The following is a 20,638-nucleotide window of genomic DNA, read 5'->3' on the forward strand; positions in this document are numbered from 1 at the left end:
AATGTAGGCAACGTTATTTTTAAAGCAGTCGGAATGGTAGGACAAACAGTGGAAGTTACGAAAGCACACGTAAACATAGAAGTACTGATGCGTACTGCTGTTGGTACTGCGCGCACTATGCTTGGTTTATCTGCACAGGTCTGCGGGGCTTTTGGGTTGTTTCAGACGACACTATCCGATGGACGTAAACAACAGTATTACGTGACCACATTTGTCCAGCGTGCACTCTATTTCAGGAAACGATTATTTTCTCCCTGAACAAAAACAACCCAGGTTCAAATACGGTCAGAAACAAACCAGAGGCAGAAAACGGCTGGCCACGGTATGGTGGCGCCATCTAGGTTCACTAACGGTAAACAAGGCTTTCCAATCGGCTGCAGAGCGGTCGGTTCCTGTGATGTCATTGCAGACCACGAGAACACACGATTTGGCGGGAAAATCGACATTTTAACGCAAACTGAATAATTTCTCAGTGAATAAAACATCGTTTGCATCCGGACAAGTGCTGGGGACACTATGAAACGCGAAATCTTTCGAATAAAACAAACTTGTATTGTGTCTTCAGGGCTGCTTTAAGTGATGCAGTCAAACGAATACGGAGGCCCCACTACAATTTGTTATGCTTCTTGGCAGTGGCTTGTGGCCGCGGCTACCAATTACTCAAACAAGGTTCTCTGGCGTCATGAAGACATCGCGGGAAAGTTTCTGGGGAGTAGCTATTTCTACAATGTTTTTTTTTACAGATTTCCTACTTGCTTGATGTTTTAGATAAAATTGGTATGAATGCTACCTAGAGAAAGCAGTCATTTGAATGAACCATACCTGTATTAGTTGCGGAGTGCCATAGAGTTTCCTACTAATATATACTAGAGGGAAATCTGTCGCTACAGCCGCGGGCCGCCGTGGGTGGCGCCATTGCCGCTAGCGACGTTCCTCGCCTACTTGGCTTGGTTAGCCACAAATTTCTTTTTTGCCTCGAAGCCAAAATCAACAAAAAAGGGGTACATTTTTTTGTTGTTCATTGTGCATGAAGCGTCTACATAATCACCGACAGATTATTCTTTTTGGAGGTTCCGTTTTATAACAATAACACAAATTTGATTAGCTTTCTACAGTAATACTGTTGCTTTTTTGCAGCCAGAGCCAAGTTTTCTGACTGTTTATGAGCCATGTCAAGGAAAAGTGGAACGTGCCTGCCCGGTACATGACGCAACGCACGCCGATGCGCGGCTCCCAGACAGTTGCGCCAGATATCCTTCTAGTATATATTAGTATGAAACTCTAGGCGGATAACCTCAGGACCACACAATGACCATCCGCGTCCGTGCGCATAGCATTTACAATCGCAAAAAAACTCCCAGGCACCGGCAGGATTCGAGCCTGTGTCTGGTAGAACAAACAGTTAGTGTGAGACGTCTTGCCCATCGGGCTACGACCGTGAGTTAGTACCGGAGAGTCAAACGCCTTACTCCCTCGCCTATAACGGTGCGGAGTACCTTAAGACCTCCCAATGTCCGTCCGCGTACATCCGCGCGCACACCACCATCAAGCGAAAATCAAGCGAAATTCGATTTGACCCGTGAGTTGCAGTTCCATGGATTTAGGGAATAATCAAGGTGCAACTCACGGCTCAAATCGAATGACGGTCGGGGCGCAAATCGGATGTCACTCGGGGCGCAACTTGGATGTCATTTCGAGTCCCCGTACTCTGCACCCTGGCCATCATCCACGGAGTGGAGATGCTGCCATTTTTTGTCGTCATGACCTCTTTCATAGACTCGCCGTCTAAAGCGCTGCTACTCTTCACTAGCGCCTTGCAGATTGCAAAACCAGTTCTTAACTCACCTCTCATGCAGAACTGGTGGTGTTTGTTCAGCCTGACGTTCTTGTCGCAACGGCAGATGCCGTTGACGCAGGAGCCGTTCCGAAGCTGTCTGCAGTCGTTGAGAGTAGAACAAAAGATGTCGACCTCGTCTACGCAGAGAATGAGAAACACACAAGAGGCAAGTAAGCAGAAGTGCATGCTTGTAGTCATCCGCATCATTTATTGAGGCGAAAAAAGGTGTCTGTTCTAATGCGAAAAGTCACCGATATACATAGTCGCCATCGGTGACAACACGACTGGTACTAAAATGGCTGTCGCTGTAAAAAGAAAATAAATTTGGTTGGTGCGGGACTGGAACTCGAGTCGCAAGAGGAGTAGACAAGTATCTAAAAAACAGAGCTAAACCAGTCCTTTTTTTAACACGAAAGTGTTTTATTCCGGGATACACAAACATTTGAGTGACGTCATATCCGTCACAGAAATGGCGTCAGTACAATGAACCAAGCGGCCTCTACAGGGTGCACCCCTGCACGCAGGGTCTTCTCTCAGGGAAGCAACCTTTACAATTAAAGAGTACTTTACACTTTTGGTTGTTCGTTTTCGGGTTTTATATTTTAACACGAAAGTGTTTTATGCCGGGATACCTCAAGAATTCACTGAAGTTATATCCGTCACGGAAATGACGCCAGTACGCCTTTCGTCGTACGTCTCTCGCCAAGCACACTCACAAGGCAGCCGCCGATCGGAAAATCATGATCAGCGACAGATTGCGCTGCTCATTTCACTTTCTTGTTTTACCCATCACTGTGACAGAGGAATCAACCAGTTTTATTTATTGCCGGTCTTCGACACTACAACACAACAAAAATGTACAAAACGAAAGCACACAATAAACAATAAGGACGCTATGCCATGGTGAGCTGGCGTTGTCTCAAAATTCCCTAAGCATGGCGAGGGGTTCCGCCATAGGCAGCCACTCAGGAACAGAATATTTTGTGCTCTGTACTTCAATAAACCGGGAAACACTTTCGCGGAAATACTGTCGCGTCGGCCGTGCGTCTACAACACAATTAAGCCATGCCGTGCGCGACCGCCAAGTACTGTGCAGGCCCAACAACATCAGATCATACGGCACCCCATCCTCTCTCTCTATACAAAAACCGTAAGCCATGGGGGTTGAGTGGAAACCCTTCACGTTTCCACTGAAGTGTCCTTTCGAGGACATTCCATAGAAACACTGCTGACCAACAATGGAGATCAACATGCACCACAGTTGCCGGTTGCCTGCATAGAACAGTCAGTTCCGCATGGAATATATATCCTTCATCTATGTTGCAGCTGAACGCGAGTGTGTATGTAGTTTAAACCAGCCCTCTGCCTGAATGGAACCAACAATTTGCATGATGTGTGAGCCACGGCACGTGAACGTGAAGGCACGTGCGTAGAACGGGTGCAGGCAAACGAGAGCTATGACTGCGGGGTAGCGGCCGTATTAATTGCGCTAGTCTGCCGGTCGGAGTAAGTCGGGTAAAAATACAAAGACAAAGAAAAGCAAACACTACGTAGCAGTAACGAAGTCTTCGATAATTGCAAAGCTTTCGGCTGCGAACATCATAAGCGGACTTAGATGTCCGAGAAATTTTTATTACAGATAATGCGGACAAGCAGACTGTGCAAGTGGGGAGGACTGAAAACAGATGTTGACAACACGTTTCGAAATATATTACGTTAAAGCACACCAAGAAATCAGAAATAAAATTAAGGCCAATCCACTCAACGTGAAAGCTGACGGAAGTGCAGAGAAAGTAACTCGCCTTTTATGGCTGTAGCGCCGTTATCCGCTCACTGCTACTATCCAAAGCAATTCAAATTTTCCGCTGGTAGTGCGCGCTCCCTGCGTGAAGCAGCCCCAGCGGGAGTTCTGTTCTTTTTGTGCTTGCTTTTCCTCCCGCACGTGCCGGCTTTGCATTGCCACTTTTTTCGCTTACAGTCGCAAGAACGGACCCAACGAGCATTCCCATCTAAATGAACGCAGGTGCTGCCGGTTAATTACATATATTTTGTGCCACATGTACCTGTTTTTTTTTTGCGCTAAACAACGGGGAATGTATGACAAGCGCCAGCGTTTCACGAGTGTCGAACGGTTAAGACTATTTATACTGCGTGGTTTTCGTAGCCTTTGAGGGACCCCCTACGACGGAACGCCGGGCTCTACTTGGCTCCGGTATCTCGCTGCACTGCCTGATTCAGGCAGTCGCTTGACATCGACCGTTACAGCGAGCTAGTACGACAAGGCGAACCCCTAAAGTGCTCTGCACTTGGAAATTGGCGCAGATTTCGCGAGTGGTGGAAGGCTGGAGAAAGAGTTGGGCTCGCCGCCCCCTCTGCCTTCGTCAGAGACCCGGCTGTTGCACCTCACATGGATTTCGAAATTGCCGCTGATAGTTTATATCTGGCAGGCCCAGATCGTTTTGTCCGCAGGCCTTCACATCTCTTCCCGTACGGACCGCGTTAGCACGCGCTAGGACCGTCGGCAACTGGCTTCGCGAACTCGGCGTCTGAAGCGCGAACTTGGTGTCTGTGCTCCCTCCCACTTCAGGTGTGAACGCCCGGGAACTGGCCAGACGAACAGCACGTGAGAGATCACACCACGAACGCTGGGGAGAGTGTTCTCGAAGGTCGAAATGGCCGACGCCGGGCGCTCCTCAAGAGGCTCACGCTCACGTGCACTAGGTCTTGTTTCTTGGTAGTTTTGTAGCGTAAGCTACACTGGCGGAGGTTGAGCAGTTTCACGTGGACCTTGAAGGGCCGTGTTGCGCAAGCGCGAGGAGCATTGGATTGAATTGGATGGGACCGGATCGGATTGAATTTGGATTGGGTTGGATTGGATTAGATTAAATTGGATTGTATTGGGAAATTCAATCCAATTGGAGTACGGGTGTGTAGAGAATTGGGTCTGCACATTCGCCGGTCTGCGCATTCCGGAGGAGTGACGTCATAGCCGCGGCAGACGCACTGGTGCCGGCGCGTGCCTAGCTGTGCGCCTCCGTTGTGCAGTAGCCAAGTCTGACGCTGCACCAGAGCCGCTGGATAGCCGTTTCACATGGCTCCTGGAGAGCCGTGTTGCGCATGCGGAAGGAGCAGTGACTGAACTGGACTGGACTGGACGGATTGGATTGCTGAACCTTACCTCACGCTACGTATATCCTGGCATAGCCGAGCTAAGCCACTGCAAATTTTTTTCTGGTACCGGGGCATGGGAGAAGTGGAAGCTTAGAGCTCTGCTCTGATGGCCGTACCAGGGACGCAACGTCGGTTCTGGAATTTTTTAGGACGAGAGGTTAAAGCAGGAACATAGCTCCGCAGACACACACGCAGAAGTAAAAGACGATGACTAGGCGAGGCACGACGAAGGCTGCTTAGAACGGTTCCCTATAAATATTGTAAATATATTTTCTAACGACGACGGCCTCATCCCTTGCCCTCCATGCTCGTTGTTCTACATGGCGCAGCCTTGCACAGCAGGTTTTAGGTTCAAGTTCTGCGGTCACTGTTGACTGGTCCGTGTTTTTGTTGCGAAGCTGCTGCACTTTTGCCATCTCTGTCGTAGCTGAAAACATATCTCGAGACGTGAGGGTGGCTTTCTGTATCATCTCCGACGATTTGCTGCTAACATAGGTGAGTAAACTGTCTATACGTCCTATGTCATACCCAGTCCTATCCTGGCCAGACCTGTCGGATACACAGGCCTGTCCCTTAAGGACGACTCTGTACCATCCGATGCAGTTTTCGCTACTTTTCTGTGGGGTTCACTGCCATCTCGACTTTCATTTCCTTTCTTATGAAAGTCGTTTTGCACACAGTCATTTGGGCATCTCTTTGCCGTATACCTATACGCAGATGAGTGTTCAAGCACTTCAGTCGTGACGGTGACACCTGCTGAAGCTAGCCCCTCGTCTAAGGTGCGTGCTTTTGTTGCTGATGGAGCCGACATAGGTCACGTTTATACGCTTCATTTCCTACGTTCTGTTCTTCATGTCGCTCTTTCGGCACCATGTCGAAGAACCTCCAGGGAGGGCAACGGAGGATGCCATCGTCGATAGAAAGCAAATAAATTTACGATACCCGGTTCTTGCAAATGTGATCTTTGCGAGCATGGGTCGTGCGATGAAGCCTAAGTAAACCGGATACAACGTTTTTGACGTGGCATTTGCCGCACAGCGAGTTATACACTCAGTACTAAGTGTGAAAGAGGGTCTTTTAACAAAACTATTGTACAACTGGTAGTGAAAAGTAGTTGACCTCACAGTTACGATTACAGATGTTCCAATCGCTTCACCCACGTTTGTGAAATGACTGCTTTGCGTTGTGTTTGAGGGGATGTGTTAGGAATAATAAAGTGGTCTGCCTTCACATGTGGTCGTTAATTTGTGCTGCTGAGCCCATTGACGCGGGTTCGATTCCCGGCCGCGGCGGACGCTTTTCTGATGGAGATGAAAAGCAAAAACGCCTGTGTGTTCGAGATTTCGGCGCACGTGGAAGATTTCCAGGTGGTCGAAATTATTCCGGAGCCATCCAGTACAGCGAGCATCAGAGCCTGTGTACTTTTGGCGCGTTAAACACCATAATCAATTACATGTAGTCGTTCGCCTTGAATCGATGATATTTCGAGAGGCTGCGCATTCATGTCGTACAATGTTTTAGGAAAGCTGGTCATCGAAGGGTTTCTTGGTGTTTCCCACAGTACTGGCTTTCGTGCCAGAAACTCCCTGTAGGTGAAAAATAGCATTCCAATTTCTTTCACTCATCACCATTATCAGAAATTATAATTATTAATACTATCGTCATCATCATGTTACTGTTTGCGTGCCCTCGGTGCACGAGGGAGGCGTCTCCCAAAGTCATACAGCCTACCTTGTCTTGCAGTCACCTGAACCAATCTTTGCCTCCAAAGCTTTTGGCGTGGTTGCATGCTTAGCTGTAGAATTGACCACGCTATCGTACGCTCTTTTTACACACACGACGGGCAACTACGAAATAGCTCCTTGCAGCACAGCCACCCTATGTGGGCGCTATGAACCGCACATCTTGTGCTACCATACTCATTGTGACGATAGCAAGGGAAAAGAGTGGGAATTTTTGTTTGTTTCTGGCGAACATAGGCTAGAATGTCTCATCACATAGGAAGCTGGATCTACTCACATGAGTATGGCGTCAGGAGGAAGGTCGAGTTCACGAGAGTGGTGCCGTCTGGCAAGACGTACGTTATTCGCAACGTCCTGTTCGTCTTGCGTAGATTCAGAAGGGAGCTGAGTATGGCGCGATGAGGGGTGCTGAAACGAACAGAACAAGTTCGCATCTGCCACCTCGAATTACAAGCACTAAACTGGACACAAAATGTGTGCCCTTCTGGTGCACCGAGAAGAGCAGTCACCCTGTTCTTCTGAAATAATACTAGCACTAAAAGAAACACGGTCATGTAGTTTGGCCTGGAATGTTTCTTTCCCCAAGAGTAAACAAGATGTCATTTTACGAATTAAGGCTCACAAGTAAACACTATGGACGGCTTGGTGTCCACAAAGGAAGGTAACATATGGTATACATCTAACAATGGTTCCACAAAGAGGCAATCACTGGGGAGGGAGTGGCTTTAAACAATGCTTTCACAATGAGTCGTGTGAAGCGAGTACATGGTGAAAATGATCCCGAGAAAACTTTGGCAACTGTTACTTGCAGGTTACAAATGACTGGCATAAAGGAGCAGGTGCCGGGCTCAGCGCTGCTTACTGCAAGTGCAGGTTTTGTGGGACTTCTAGCACAGCGCCCAGTCTACAAGCACGGTTTAAAGTGTTTCGTCAGAGTCGCTTGTATCCACGAAGCGAGACTGAACACTGTATATATCTGGGACGAAACTCACTTTATGTTAACTCGATCACTAGAAGAAGCGTCAAGTACAAGAAGTGCCATCGCAAAACTACTAGTAAGGTTAACACTTCGGCTGGGTTCAGTCACCGGAAAGTGCAGCTGGAAGGTGCATATTTCCAAACTTCGCGAACAATTGGCCAGCGCTGCTTGGTGTCAGAAGAAACCACTAGAAGCTTAAAGCTGCTTCAAAGTACACAGGTCTCTGCCCGAGCATGGCTTTAGTTGGGACACCCGGGAGGTCTACTTGCCGGTCGCTTTGGTAATATGACTGTTTGGGCATAACGTAACCCAACCTAATTTCACCTAAACACAACCTAAAGTTGACCTAAGAATAAGCTGGGCTAATCGGACCTAACCTAACCGGACCTTCATCAGTTTCATTTCCCTCGCAACAGCGCGGTGCTACGGAATGACTTGCAAAACTCTTCTTGGGGACGCTGTCGCGTGCAGATAGATGCTAAATTTTTTCAGCAACGCTTAAAGTGTACGGATACCAATTGCTTGCTTAAACGCATTTGTACAGGCGTAAGAGAGCTCAACGGGAACGATAGTAACAAAGTGGCCCATTTCACCTGTGGTGCAAGGCTGGAAAAACAGCAGAGCCGGCGGCCCATTTGGCTTTGTGGGAGACCCGGACGTTGCACCCCACATATATTTCCAAACTTGACTCTTCAAATTTCTCCATGACTGGCAGGCCCCGATCATTTAGCCCACAGGCATTCACTTCTCTCGCAAAGTGGACCGCGTAGCACGCGCTAGAACACGCGGCGAAGTCTAAATCCAACACCCGCGCTAGGAACTCAAATAAAGCGCTGTGCGCCCTGAATGCTGTGATAGTTCAATCGCATAGACGCGGTTCTATAACGCGAGGGACTCAGGTTGGAGTCCTACCAGGGGAAGCATTTTTTTTTTTTTTTGCGTTTGGCTGCACATGTTCTTGTTCGCCGCCCTTGCTATACCCGTACCCCTTAGGCCTGTCCTTTGGGGCGGCCCAGTGGTTAGGTTGCCGGATGATTCACGGAGTAAAGGCACCGGGTTCAATTCCCGAGACCTCCCTAACCACGTTCTTTTCTTGAGGCTTCGAGGTTTTTTGGTGCGGCGGAAGGACAAAGCTCGGCCTAATACCCCTGCTGTTCAAAACATAACTCACCCTGGTGAGAAATTGTCTTCCGTGTAGATTTCGTGCAGTAAGTAATCACTGGTCCTTTATACTGCACCGTCAATATAAACATTCGCTAAACAAAAAAAAAAGCTTTCGTCCTGCCTTCCTAGGCACTCCAGAAACTCGTCCCATTTTTCGCCGAAGTTCAGGGCATTCCTGCTACCCACTAGGCAATTTTTGGGAGATGGAGCCTGCGGGGAGACATTTCACCCGTTTGCATTCGTTCCTTTTCCAAAGATGGACTGCTAGTATAGGTTTCAAGGATCATTCAATAAATCGTTAAAGTGAACAATGCAGAAATGGTGTTATTACAAAAGGAGGTCCCGAAGAAAAAACTGTCTAGGCGTCCGCCTGACTAGTATGCATGGGTAGCAGTAAACGTTTAAATGCAAATTTCATGCTCGTTATAGGCACGAAAATTAGCATGTGTTTATGATGTTATACAGCTTGGCCGCATTGACGAGCAGCCAAAAGTACCATAACCAGGTGCAAATTAGAGTTGCGCTGGTTTTTCGAGTGTTCTAAAATGCCGGAGAAAGTGCTGTTTTTTCACATTAATGCCTTACTTACATGGTGAAATGCTTTTAATTTACAGGCAAAGAAATAATAATAAAACACAAAAGACGAACACCAGCGACAAGAATAAAAGAACTGCAACGGACACAGAAATATTTACAAACTTGCCTCCAGGCCTAATTTGCGGGAAGCCGTTGCAATCACCGTCAAAACAATCACAACCAGATAGGCGTCAGGCAGTACGCCACAAACTTCCGAAAGATGAATATTTTGAAAGCGGGCATTGTACGCTTGTGTGGAAACATTTGTGGAAATCTCGGGAGATTTCACGACGCCCGAGATGCCTGATAATTCTTGTGCCCCGTCGCGGAAATGGCAACCGCCATGTGCTTTATTAACATCACGTGACTTTTACGCACGCTCAAGCACCCAATATGTGACCCTTACGCTACTGCCAACAGTTTACAATGTCTGATGTCTTCGCAAGCAATCCAAAGAACGGCGTGGCCTTCAAATCATGTAGTTGTTGAATAGAAAAATATACTGTCATGTTCTGTTCACTCCCTCTAGTTTTTTTTATGCTGATCCTCATGCACCTTCAGGAGCGAGCAAGAAGGTGAACCTTAGAACTGAACCTGTTCGAGATCACGAAACGTAAAAATGAGGAAAGCACGCGCAACAATTTCGTCAGTGTAAACACGTGACATAACTGAAAGCCAATCAGGAAAAGCATCTAGTCAAAATGTCTAATTAACGTAGCACTCATCGAGTCGGTAATAGAGCCCCAGTGTTGAACGCGAAAGTAGGTGGGAAATTCGAGGCAACTTACGTCATGCTGAAATAAAAAAAATACAACAGAAGAATATATAAAACTGGGCAACCTCTGTAGTGGCGACATGGGTGTGCGCGTAACATTTCTTGGGGTGTCGTTAATTTATCCATAGACCTTTTGTTTTCTGAAAACCCACGCGTTCGTAGTGAACAAAGAAAGGCGCAAAATAATCGCAGAAAACTAGAACTCAGTAACTGTAGCCAACAAAAACTTCTGCGTGTGAGGAAATTGCACAAACGTTCTGTTACAAAAGACGGGACAGTAGGCGGAGGAGATGTGATACCGAGACCGGCACTCCTGCACCGCTTATTTTTGGTGTCTTTTCCTTCGTGTTTTAGTATGTTTACGCTTTATAAACAGCGACTAAATATCAGAGAGTCAATTACAACGGAGGAATGGCACTTTACTAGATCGTCAATTACTTTACAAGACAACCTCTGACGCCAGCTGAATGGTACGGGAGCTTGTAGTACTACTGCCCCAGCTGTCATCGGCACTGGCCGAGCCAATTAACCGATTCGTAATATGAAAATATTGCGGGTTTCTAGCGTCGCAGCCAGAGAGGAATTATCAATGGGCCGTGACGTTGTGACGATAGTTGTCATCGTCATTGGCCATGCCCTGACGTGGATATGCGAAGCTCGTGAGTGGATACGTTGTGCCGGCAAAATGGGAAACAGCACTTAGCTTTCAAGGAAAAGTGTCATCGGCGCTGGTCAATAAGATCAGTTGATTTGTTTATAAGAATATATTGAGGCGTATATTCATCTTAGAGCGTTCGCACGTAAAGTAAGCATGCTGTTTTATAATAAAAGCAAAGTGCATATAATCACATCCCTGCTCTGTAAGAATTTATCAAATTCTGCAGAGGGCCAACCAGATGTAGTGGAATATGCTCCTGGCAAAATCATTTAACCGGCAGCTGCGTCCACGAGGCTAGGCAAAGTGGACGTAACAGCCACTTGCCTGTAACCCACGTAAAAGCCTAATAAGCAACAATATAACATGTAGAGAAACGAATAGAGATTCGTTGAGAAACCTGTGCGGGAAAAGTCCAAAAAATAAGGAATTTCCACGTCTAGAAGTAAGAAATATTATCCACTGCAAAAAATTGGTCAAAAGGGCTATGAAACCAGACCGCTGCTGTAGTGTGTCGAGTGCTTACTTCTGCAGGATTATAGACCCAAACAGCTTGGGGAATCCGGGGCTCTTCTCCATTATACTCAGCCGGCCGTACAGTTCATGCGGCAAGGCTGTCACGAAGATGGCGAACTGGTTACTTTTGGAGAGCATCAGGCGGACATCCTTTACTGTACCGCCAACCACAGGGTCGGCGGTGTCGACGACGACGTATTTGTCGTGGTCGGAAACTGTGAAGGCCTTGGCGCCTGCGAAAAAAACGCAGGACGCACAGCACATGGTATTTTCGAAGACGAAGCACTTTGTCGCTCGTTTAATCGAAGCGCATACAGAAACAACAGCGGATTTCAATCTCACGAAATGATCGTGCCGGGAAGCTGATAACCATTCATTTGCAGAAGCGAAATACTAATTAAAGGTCAAGTAATTGTGGTGGCCACATCACTCCTCAATAGCCTTTTGGGACACCTTAGCATGAAGGGTGGATTGCGAGGCGGGTACTTGCAAGTGGTAAAAATAGTGGCAATCATCCAGACATCACTGCTCCGAACGACTTAAGAGATAAAAAAAACCCTTTCATAGAAACGGACAGTGGCGCGCCATCCGCTCAAAAATTCTGCGAGGAGGAATGACAGATTGAGACTGAGTGCACTCCAAATTTTCGAGAAGAAGCTCTACTATGCCGTGTCTCGCAGGGTAATCAATCACGCCCCTATGACCTTGAGCCGCTGGAGCGCCGGTGTGGCAAGTGTTACCTCATGCCGCGTAATCCGCTGTGGAGAAGCGTCGGAGCTTTTCTCGCTCCTAGCCTCACCTCTGCGGTATCACGTGACTAGTCGAGGGTCTACTGGCTGCTTCGACGGCGCTTGGTCCCTCAGTCTGACCATGGCTGGCATGACGGCTCGACCGTCTGTGCATGCACTGTAGCGGAAGCGGCAAGCTGAGTCCAATCATCCAGTAGATAAGATATTCAGCATGCGCTGCTAAATCACGATTAGAGGCAAATTTTTGCCTGATAAAACGGAGTACTATGTGCCTATTCTTTGCAAAAACAAGCCAAGCAGACCTTTGGCTCGTGATGAAATATGTTTCCAAGTGCTAAACCTGACCCATTTTCTTCTCGCTGACGACGACGGCGATGCACACGAGTGATCCTGGTGAAAGTGACAGATTGAAGCAAAAGAGCACGTGTGCTCGAGTTTTTGGAGCACGTTAATGATCCTCAGGTGGTCAAATTAAGCCGTAGTCCTCCACTACGGCGCGCCGCATCGCCTGTGTTGCGTCGGCGCGTTAAAGCTCATAGTCAATCCAAAAATCAAGAAATTGGCTGTGAGAATTTGCAGTTCGTAGGTGCGTGACAAAAAATGCAAGGCCATCTTATTACGTTGACTGCTACTTACGCTACGACACGTAGTAGCACGATTACAATATTGACTGGAAGGGTTATCTCATCCCTCATAATTCCTGCTGAAGGAGTGTAAGTGTAGTTTGCAATCTCTTTTGAGGAGCGATATCGGTGTTCATTTACTCAAGGGCGCAACTCGTGTGTTCTTCGCGAGAATAATGGAAACTTATGAACTCTTGCCGTAAAATGGATATTGTGGGTCATCCCATCGTTTAGTTAGGAAAAACAGGATTCGAGAAGGATGACTGTGTGCTTGTGTGAGACCGACTGCAAATAAAGTCTTTCTTTCTCTCCCTGTCTCTCTCATAAACCTCACGTTTTTTTTTTCGAAAGGAGGACTTGACACAACAATTTCTACGAACGTCCTTCAATTTCTCACACAAATCAATGTGTGTAGCCTGGTTTCTCATAGCGCATTTTAAGCGTTTACAGTGCCATGTTTCGCTTATACAGTACGCAGTCCACCGCCAGAAATATTAAAACGCGTTTCTTAAGCGAAGGATGTTTAAGACTCGAAGCTGCTTCGACCCAGAGCTCGTCGATGTCAAGGAACTCTGGCTTCGACCCTGTCGGAATGGTGCAATTGGATAGACTCCGGCTTCATAACGCAAGAGACCCAGATCTGATTCCGACCGCGGGAAGCTTCTTTCTCGAGGCGCTTGATGTGAATTTGCTTATCGTCATCATCGTTTTGTGACACCTATTTTGTAAGGTTGGCTTTGCTGAAGTGCGTTCTGGCGTTCCATCGAACGGCGTCAGTGAGGCATAAAAAACTTTGCTTTAAAAAGATGCGTCAAACAAAAGACAAATCTTGCGGACTAATAGGGGGCAGGTGTAAAAAATTAAAGCCGTTTCACTCAATGTGAAAGCTGTCGGAAGTGCAGAGCAGTGATTCAATATATATTATCCTCTCACTGGTGCATTTCAAATTTCCCGCCTCCACAGTGCTCGCGCGCCCTCTGCCTGAAACTGCGCCAGTGGGAGTTCTGTTCTTTTTGCGCTTGCTTTAATTTGGTATGCTGGAGCTGTTTTGCGTCATTTCGGACGCGTAATTTTTTTCTTGCTTTGGCTGAAGCCTTTCTGCGGCATTTCAAACGCGCCATTTCTTGCGTGGCCGCTTTTTTTTCGCTCGCACTATAGTAAAAACCAACCCAACGAGCGTTCCTAACTAAATGCACGCGGGGGCTGCCGGTTATATACAAAGATTTTGCCGCTGGACATGTACCTGCATTTCGCATCACGCTCAACAACGGGGTGGCGTGTGACAAGCGCCAGCGGTTAACGGGGTTTGAATGGTTATGACTATTTACACCGGGTGGTTTTCGAAGCCTCAGCGTGACTCTTTGACCCAGGCACAGAAGCCTCTAGTTGGGCCCGTTATCTCGCTGCGCCGCCTGATTCCGGCAGTCGCATCGACCGTTAGCGAGCTACGACGACAAGGCGAGCACAAAGTGCTCTGGACATAAAAGGTAATGCCGCTTCTCACGGTTTTTCCGTACTTGCGTGCATTTAGTTACTAACAAGGAGTTATGTCAAATGCTGGCACCCAAGATCACTCAAAGAATGCCTCGCATTCATGCGGTGCAAGCTGAAGGACAGAAAGTAAAAGCTTGATTGATTGATAACCCACCACGCCGGGTCGGCCGGAGGCGGTTCCTCGGGGATTGGTTGGGAGGTCTTCAGAGACACTTTATTCACGTTGAACGAGGTTATGCAGCACTATAAGCTGGGCAGGCGAACGTTTCCTCTTCCGCACGAGAAACTCTCGAGGCCGCAGGCAGCCACGCTCCGAATGTTGCAGACAAGGTCTTATCCTTGTCTATCCACTCTCAGCTTCTACACGGACACTTTTGAACCGGACTGCCCGGATTGTGGGGAACGTAGCAATTTGGATCACATGCTCTGGCGGTGTCCCTCACTTCGGGGCCCTCAACGCATAACCGAGGAAGAGTGGCACTCCGACTTGGAGAGCCCCGATCTACTACACCAGCTATGGGCCGTCCAGAGGGCCTACGACGCGGCGGACAGGCTCGGCCTCCCCGTCCCCACGTGGGAGCAGCCCGCAGCGCCGCCGCCCCTGAACGGCGGCGGTGCTCCTCAGGACCTTCAATGAAGTTCATTGTCTGCCTGTCGTGCGGTTTCTTTTCTTTTTCAGCACCATGTGTCCTACATGCCTCCTTCCGGGCGTTCATAATCAACATGGTCTACCCTGCCACGTGAAGACCCTTTAGCGTTATGCAGCTAGCAAGACCACCTCAACGTCACCAAAACAAAATGGTAGTATTTCAGCTCGTACCCGTAAATTTTCCCGCCATTTTTTTAGCGGGGCTACCATGGTTGCCAAACCAGGAATGCCCTTGCCCGCTAAAATTGCTAACTCCCTGGCCCAAGAGGTGCCCAGTATGTGCTCGTGATGCAGAAAGACACTGGATAGGGAAGTCGAAGGCGATGTAAGGTCCACTTGACATTGCTGGTTTGCTTGATATCCCAGGCCAGGGGTTGGCAACCTGTGACCCGCGGGCCACATGGGCCTTCGGGTACGTATTATGCGGACCCGGCGCGACGTCAGAACCCCCTCCCCTTGTCGCTTCCGACGTTGCAATTTTAACCTCAAATAAGGTTAGAAAGGGACAAAGCAAGATCACTTTCAAATGGATTTTTGCCCCCCATCTCAACACTTAGCAATGGAACGTTTTAACGTCCTTTCTTTTCACCGGCGCAAACAGAGCCGCCCTGGTTTCCTGTCCGGACTTCGCCGTGTCGGCGTCATGCAACCCAGCCCTCCACCACGACAAAAACCCGTGGCTTTGAAGAAACCTTGACGTATTGCATTTGCATTTCACTGAATAATTCTTATTCTTCTACCAAACTACTACCGAATCTCACCAATCCGAACACACTACGGTTCTTTTTCTGATTGCTAACATTCGAGAGAATACGTATGTTCAGTAGCTATACCGAATTGTCTTTCCCATCTCAACTACGTCATCAGAAGTGTTTGGGGTGGGGGTTCGAAGTTTGGGAGTTTATTGACAAAACAAATTCTGTTAATATGAGCCATTCATTTGAGTATGCGAGGCTAGCGCTTGAAACTGTTATGGACTGCTCTTATTCTGAATCTGCCCCGTTTAAATCGTCAAAATACAAGACCCAGGACGCGAATCAGATTGTTCTGAAACCCTGAACCCCGTACTAAATCTTTTCATTGGATACACCCATTGCAGAAAACGCGGCGATCGGTAGGGCAACTTTACAGCTACAATGACCAAGGTTGAGCAGTTTCGCGTGGCTCCTAGAGAGCCGTGGTGCCCATGTGCGAGGAGCAGTGACATCTCACGGCGCTCAGCTGGTGCGCCGGAGCCACCGCCGCCGCGATTGGATTGGATTGGATTGGAATACATTAGATTGGATTGGATTGGAAATCGTTTTAGCAGCAGTAAGCATGATAATCAGCTAATCCCAAACAACCAGGAAACTTAAGAATAACCTGCTGAACCTTAGCTCACGCTACTATACACTGGCATAGCCGAGCTAAGCCACTGCTAATTTTTCTTTTATTGAGTCTTTACCGCACGTTTTGTAGAGTAGCCACGGAACGTATCGCACTAGAACGAGTTGGCTGAATGTGCAGAAAGTACGGCACGCAAGATTCCAGTATCTCGCACTGAATGTACAGCTGTATAATAAACGCTCGCTAAGCATGGGTAGTATTAGACTGAATATGAGACATACGCGCTATGGTTTTCCCATTGCCACATTTTTTCCCTTTACGCGCATGTTTGGAAACTTTCTCCTCTTCGAAGGTACAATTATCTGTTGTCCCGTGAACATATAAAACGATTCATAATTTAGAGCGTTTAACGCGACGACGCAACGCAGGCGATGAGACGCGCCGTATTGGAGGGCTCGGGAATAATTCTGGCCACCTGGGGATATTTAACGTGCGTCGAAATCTCGTACACTCATGCGTTTTTGCTTTTCGCCTCCATCAGAAAAGCGGCCGCCTCGGTCGGGAATTGAACCCGCGACCTCGTGCTCAGCAACAACATATGAAACAACCTCGGTTATACTGCAGGGCAACAACTGTATCACTAACTCCCCTATCGTTAGCAAAAAAAAAAAATGGCTGCACTCGAATATTGATTTTTTAAAGGTCCCGCACATCTCGACCCGATCGCATGTATGCCGCCGAGCAAGTTGATCACGTGAATGCATATGACTCGACAGTTCGAATAAATATATTGAGCCAAGTTTACACTGTGTCATCAACACTGCCTTCAACATTGTTTGTATACTTCATTTTTCATTTTTTTGCGGCTACTCCTTGCGGTTCCCCAAAGCCTTGGTGTACTTTGTAAGGTGAGTTTTTAATTGTTACTCGTTGAATGGATGGAGGCTAATAGCGAAAGCGCCTGTGTTCGAGATCTGGGCACATATTGAAGATCTCCAGGTGGTCAAAGGAAATCCGGAGCCCTCCTCCAGCGCGACGCTCCTCATCACCTGTGTAGCGTCGGCGTGTTAAGCTTTAATAAAAGAAAGACTCGTTGAAATGCTATTAAAGGGACCTTCGTGTCTGGAGGCTCTGCGAAAGCTACAGTTATCGTCAGCACGGAGTGGAACTGAGTGATTTGCTCGTCGCACCAGATACGCCTTCGTTTCAGCTTTGTTTTTGTGGCTTTATTTTTGAAGTTGCTATCGAAAAGCGTTTCTTGCTGCAGCTGAAGTAAATCCGTCCAACAGCCGATACATGGCCGCAGTGACGTAATTCGGGCCGTCAAAGAACGTCGAGATCGAGAAAGAGAAAAAAGTTTTGAGCGAGTTTCCAAGTTGTCTGCTGATGGGCACAGAGCAGTAATTTTCGGCTGAGGTACTTTCCGACCCCCAATCTAACTACTGATTGATTGATTGATTGTAGGGCTTAACGCGCCGACGCAGCGCAGGTGATGAGGCGTGTCGTAGTGAAGGGCTCCGCATTAATTTTGACCACCTGGGGATCTTTAACGCGAGCCGAAATCTCGTACACACGGGTGTTTTTGCTTTTCGCCTTCACCAGAAACGGGAATCGAACCCGCGACGTCGTGTTCAGCAGCGCAACGCCTTAGCCACTGAGCCACCGCGGCGAGTTAATCTAAGTACTGGGCGTGTTGGGTGACTACATTCTGCAAGCATTTAAGATTTAAAAAAAAAAGTTGAAAAAATTGGGCCCATCTCCCCGCGAGGGGGACTCGAGTAAATGCGTCGCATAGGGGGTGGGTGTATTGCGTTAACGTTTAGTGTTTGGGGAGTTGGTTGTAGTGAATGCGTTGTATCAGCAGCTTCTTGGCGTAGTTTGAATGAGTCAAGGATATAAGGCGCGTTCGTAGCTTCCCATTCTGTGTCGGCTTTGTGGCGCAGTGGGTAGAGCACCATGTACATCCGCAGGGTCGACGGATCGAAACCAGGCGCCCGATAGTATTTTTTTTTATATAGTGTAGGGGGAGGGGTGCGGACTACGACTACGGACGTCAACGCGGGTGACATCGTGAGTTGATGAAATGCTCTGCATTTAAAAGTGTTGCAGGGTCGGTTTAAGTATTGTTGCCCTACATGTTGAGGGGTCACACGAGTGGCCGACGTACCTGGAACTACGGAGGCCACCAGATTCAGCACGGCAAAAACAAAGAGTAGCCATGATGGATGGCGGCCGGTTCTCCCCGCACTTCGGGAACGCTCGCTCGAATCATCCTTGGGAGCAAGGGGTGGCCCTGAAAGGAAACGTTACTACGTTAGCAGGCACAAGCTGCCCCACCGTCAGCATTGACTTGCACAGTGGCTAAACGCGCTTTAGGCTCACACGGACGATTCCTCGCAACAACCACCAAGAGGAAAAAATTACTTCCTCATTACGGATTCACCACCAAGAAGAAACCTACTCTTCATCCGTAGCTTCATCTGGAGCCACAATTTCCAAACGCTCCGACTTTCTAAATCATGGGTTCTACAAGAAGTGTATGGTGCCCGACAACCGGTGTAACTTGCGTTGTAGTGGGTACATTAAACGGCTGTGGCCTCGTAGGTGTTGTGAAATCCCCCCCCCCCCTACCGGATAATGGCCGCTGCGAGAGCAGCCTGTCTTGATTTTACCTAACCGGCCAAACAGCTTCCGCTCACAGACTAGCCAGAATCACTTAATTATTGATAGTGACGCTGGCTAGTCAGTGAGCGGAAGCGGTTTGGCCGTTTAGGTAAAATCAAGACAGACTGCTCCCGTCCAGTACAGCTGGTGTCGTTTCACAACTGCGAGTGATTAGTCTGTCTTGATTTTACCTAAACGGCCAAACCGCTTCCGCTCACTGACTATCCAGCGTCACTATCAATAATTAACAGTGACTCTGGCTAGTCAGTGAGCGGAAGCGGTTCGGCCGGTTAGGTAAAATCAAGACAGACTGCTCTCGCAGCGGCCGTCTCGGGGTAGGGGGGGGGGGGGGATTTCACAACACCTACGAGGCCACAGCCCATTAAACAATTACAGCGTACCCTTCTGAAGCACGCCTGCTGTTGTTGCGTCATCAACCTTACTAGGTCACTTCACCCGCCGGGAGGTCTAGTACCGTACGTTTTTTTAAGTACACAGAAATTTATGGGCTCACGTTGTCGTCGCAGGTCGTTAACGGTCGATGTTAAACGATTGCCGGAATCATGCGGCGCAGCGAGATAACGTACGCAATTAGGGCCTGGTGTACCGTCGTCAGAGAATCACGCTGATGCTTCGAAAACCACGCGGTTTAAATTGTCATAACCGTTCTAATTTCGTCAACCGCTCCCGCTTGTCATACATCTCCCAGATGCTTAGCGCAAAGAAAACTGCAGGTATATTTCAGGCGGCAAAATCTGTATATAACCGGCCGCACCCGCGTTCATTTAGTTAGGAACGCTCGTTGCGTTGGTTTTTACGTTAGTAAGCAAGAAAAGCGGCCAGGCAAGAAAAAGAAAAGGGGTGCTTGAAATTACGCAGAAAGGCTCCAGCCACGCCAGTACATTGTTAGTGCCATTTAGCGTACACGACTGCAACCGGGGCAACTTCTCGATCGCGATTGAAACGGGCCGTGTAGCAGCGGCAGTGCGTCGAGCGCGCTCCAAAACTCGATCGCGATGCACTTCAATCGCGTTTGAAAGTGCCCGTGTGGCGGGGGTATAAGACCGGCATCATGTGTGAATGGTAAATGAAGGGGTAAATGAAGTAAGCGGCATTGAAGTTGGTGTATTGGCTCGACAAGGTACCTTCTCATTGGTGACAAACCGTGTCATTGTAACGAATATGCATTATCTCCATGTTCACAACAAAGGCGCACCTACCTGAGGACATGCCCGGTGCATAATGCCATGAACATAATGCTGCATAATCCCGGAACAAGGTCAACAAAACAATCCTAATGCCTTTCACGAGAACAAACGCTCACCTTCTATCCTTTTTCCCGAGAACGATAGCAGAATGGAACACTTTGCCACGCGACGTTACTATAACTTCACTAATCAAAATTTTTTTTTCAACGGCGGTTCAAAATTGTTTATGACTGAAGTGCAAGTCTCGTTCCCCTTCTATTCTGTTAAACTAATGTATTTCAAGTGTTAGCTTGCAACCATGCCACTAACGCACACTGCTCGTCTTTTTTTTAGATGCGACGCATCTATTGCTCTGAGGCATGTCCCTCCTGCGTCGTCGTCGCGCCGTCCGTCCGCATCCCTCCTCCGTTCTTCTCTCCGACCGCTCGAACACTCTCACTTCGGCTCATTATCATAACAACAGCTGCTGCGCTTGTTTTTAGATGCGACGCATCTCTTGCTCTGGGGCAT

General features: G+C 48.1%; 1 protein-coding gene across 1 annotated transcript in view; it reads right to left on the bottom strand.

Moving 5' to 3' along the window:
• LOC144139676 (uncharacterized) overlaps positions 1-20,150 on the bottom strand; it is a 75,984-nt gene extending 55,834 nt beyond the window's left edge. The window contains exons 1-5 of the mRNA XM_077671966.1: positions 20,141-20,150; positions 18,424-18,549; positions 11,426-11,648; positions 7,028-7,158; positions 1,846-1,974 (exon numbers count right to left, since the gene is read on the bottom strand). Of these exons, the coding sequence (XP_077528092.1) occupies positions 1,846-1,974; positions 7,028-7,158; positions 11,426-11,648; positions 18,424-18,549; positions 20,141-20,150 (619 nt within the window). The remainder of the gene's footprint in view (positions 1-1,845; positions 1,975-7,027; positions 7,159-11,425; positions 11,649-18,423; positions 18,550-20,140) is intronic.
• Positions 20,151-20,638: the final 488 nt, after the last annotated feature.

The sequence above is a fragment of the Haemaphysalis longicornis genome, unplaced genomic scaffold (assembly GCF_048455015.1).
Source record: "Haemaphysalis longicornis isolate Haplotype H1 unplaced genomic scaffold, Haemaphysalis longicornis Haplotype H1 scaffold_5, whole genome shotgun sequence".
Lineage (NCBI taxonomy): Eukaryota > Metazoa > Arthropoda > Arachnida > Ixodida > Ixodidae > Haemaphysalis > Haemaphysalis longicornis.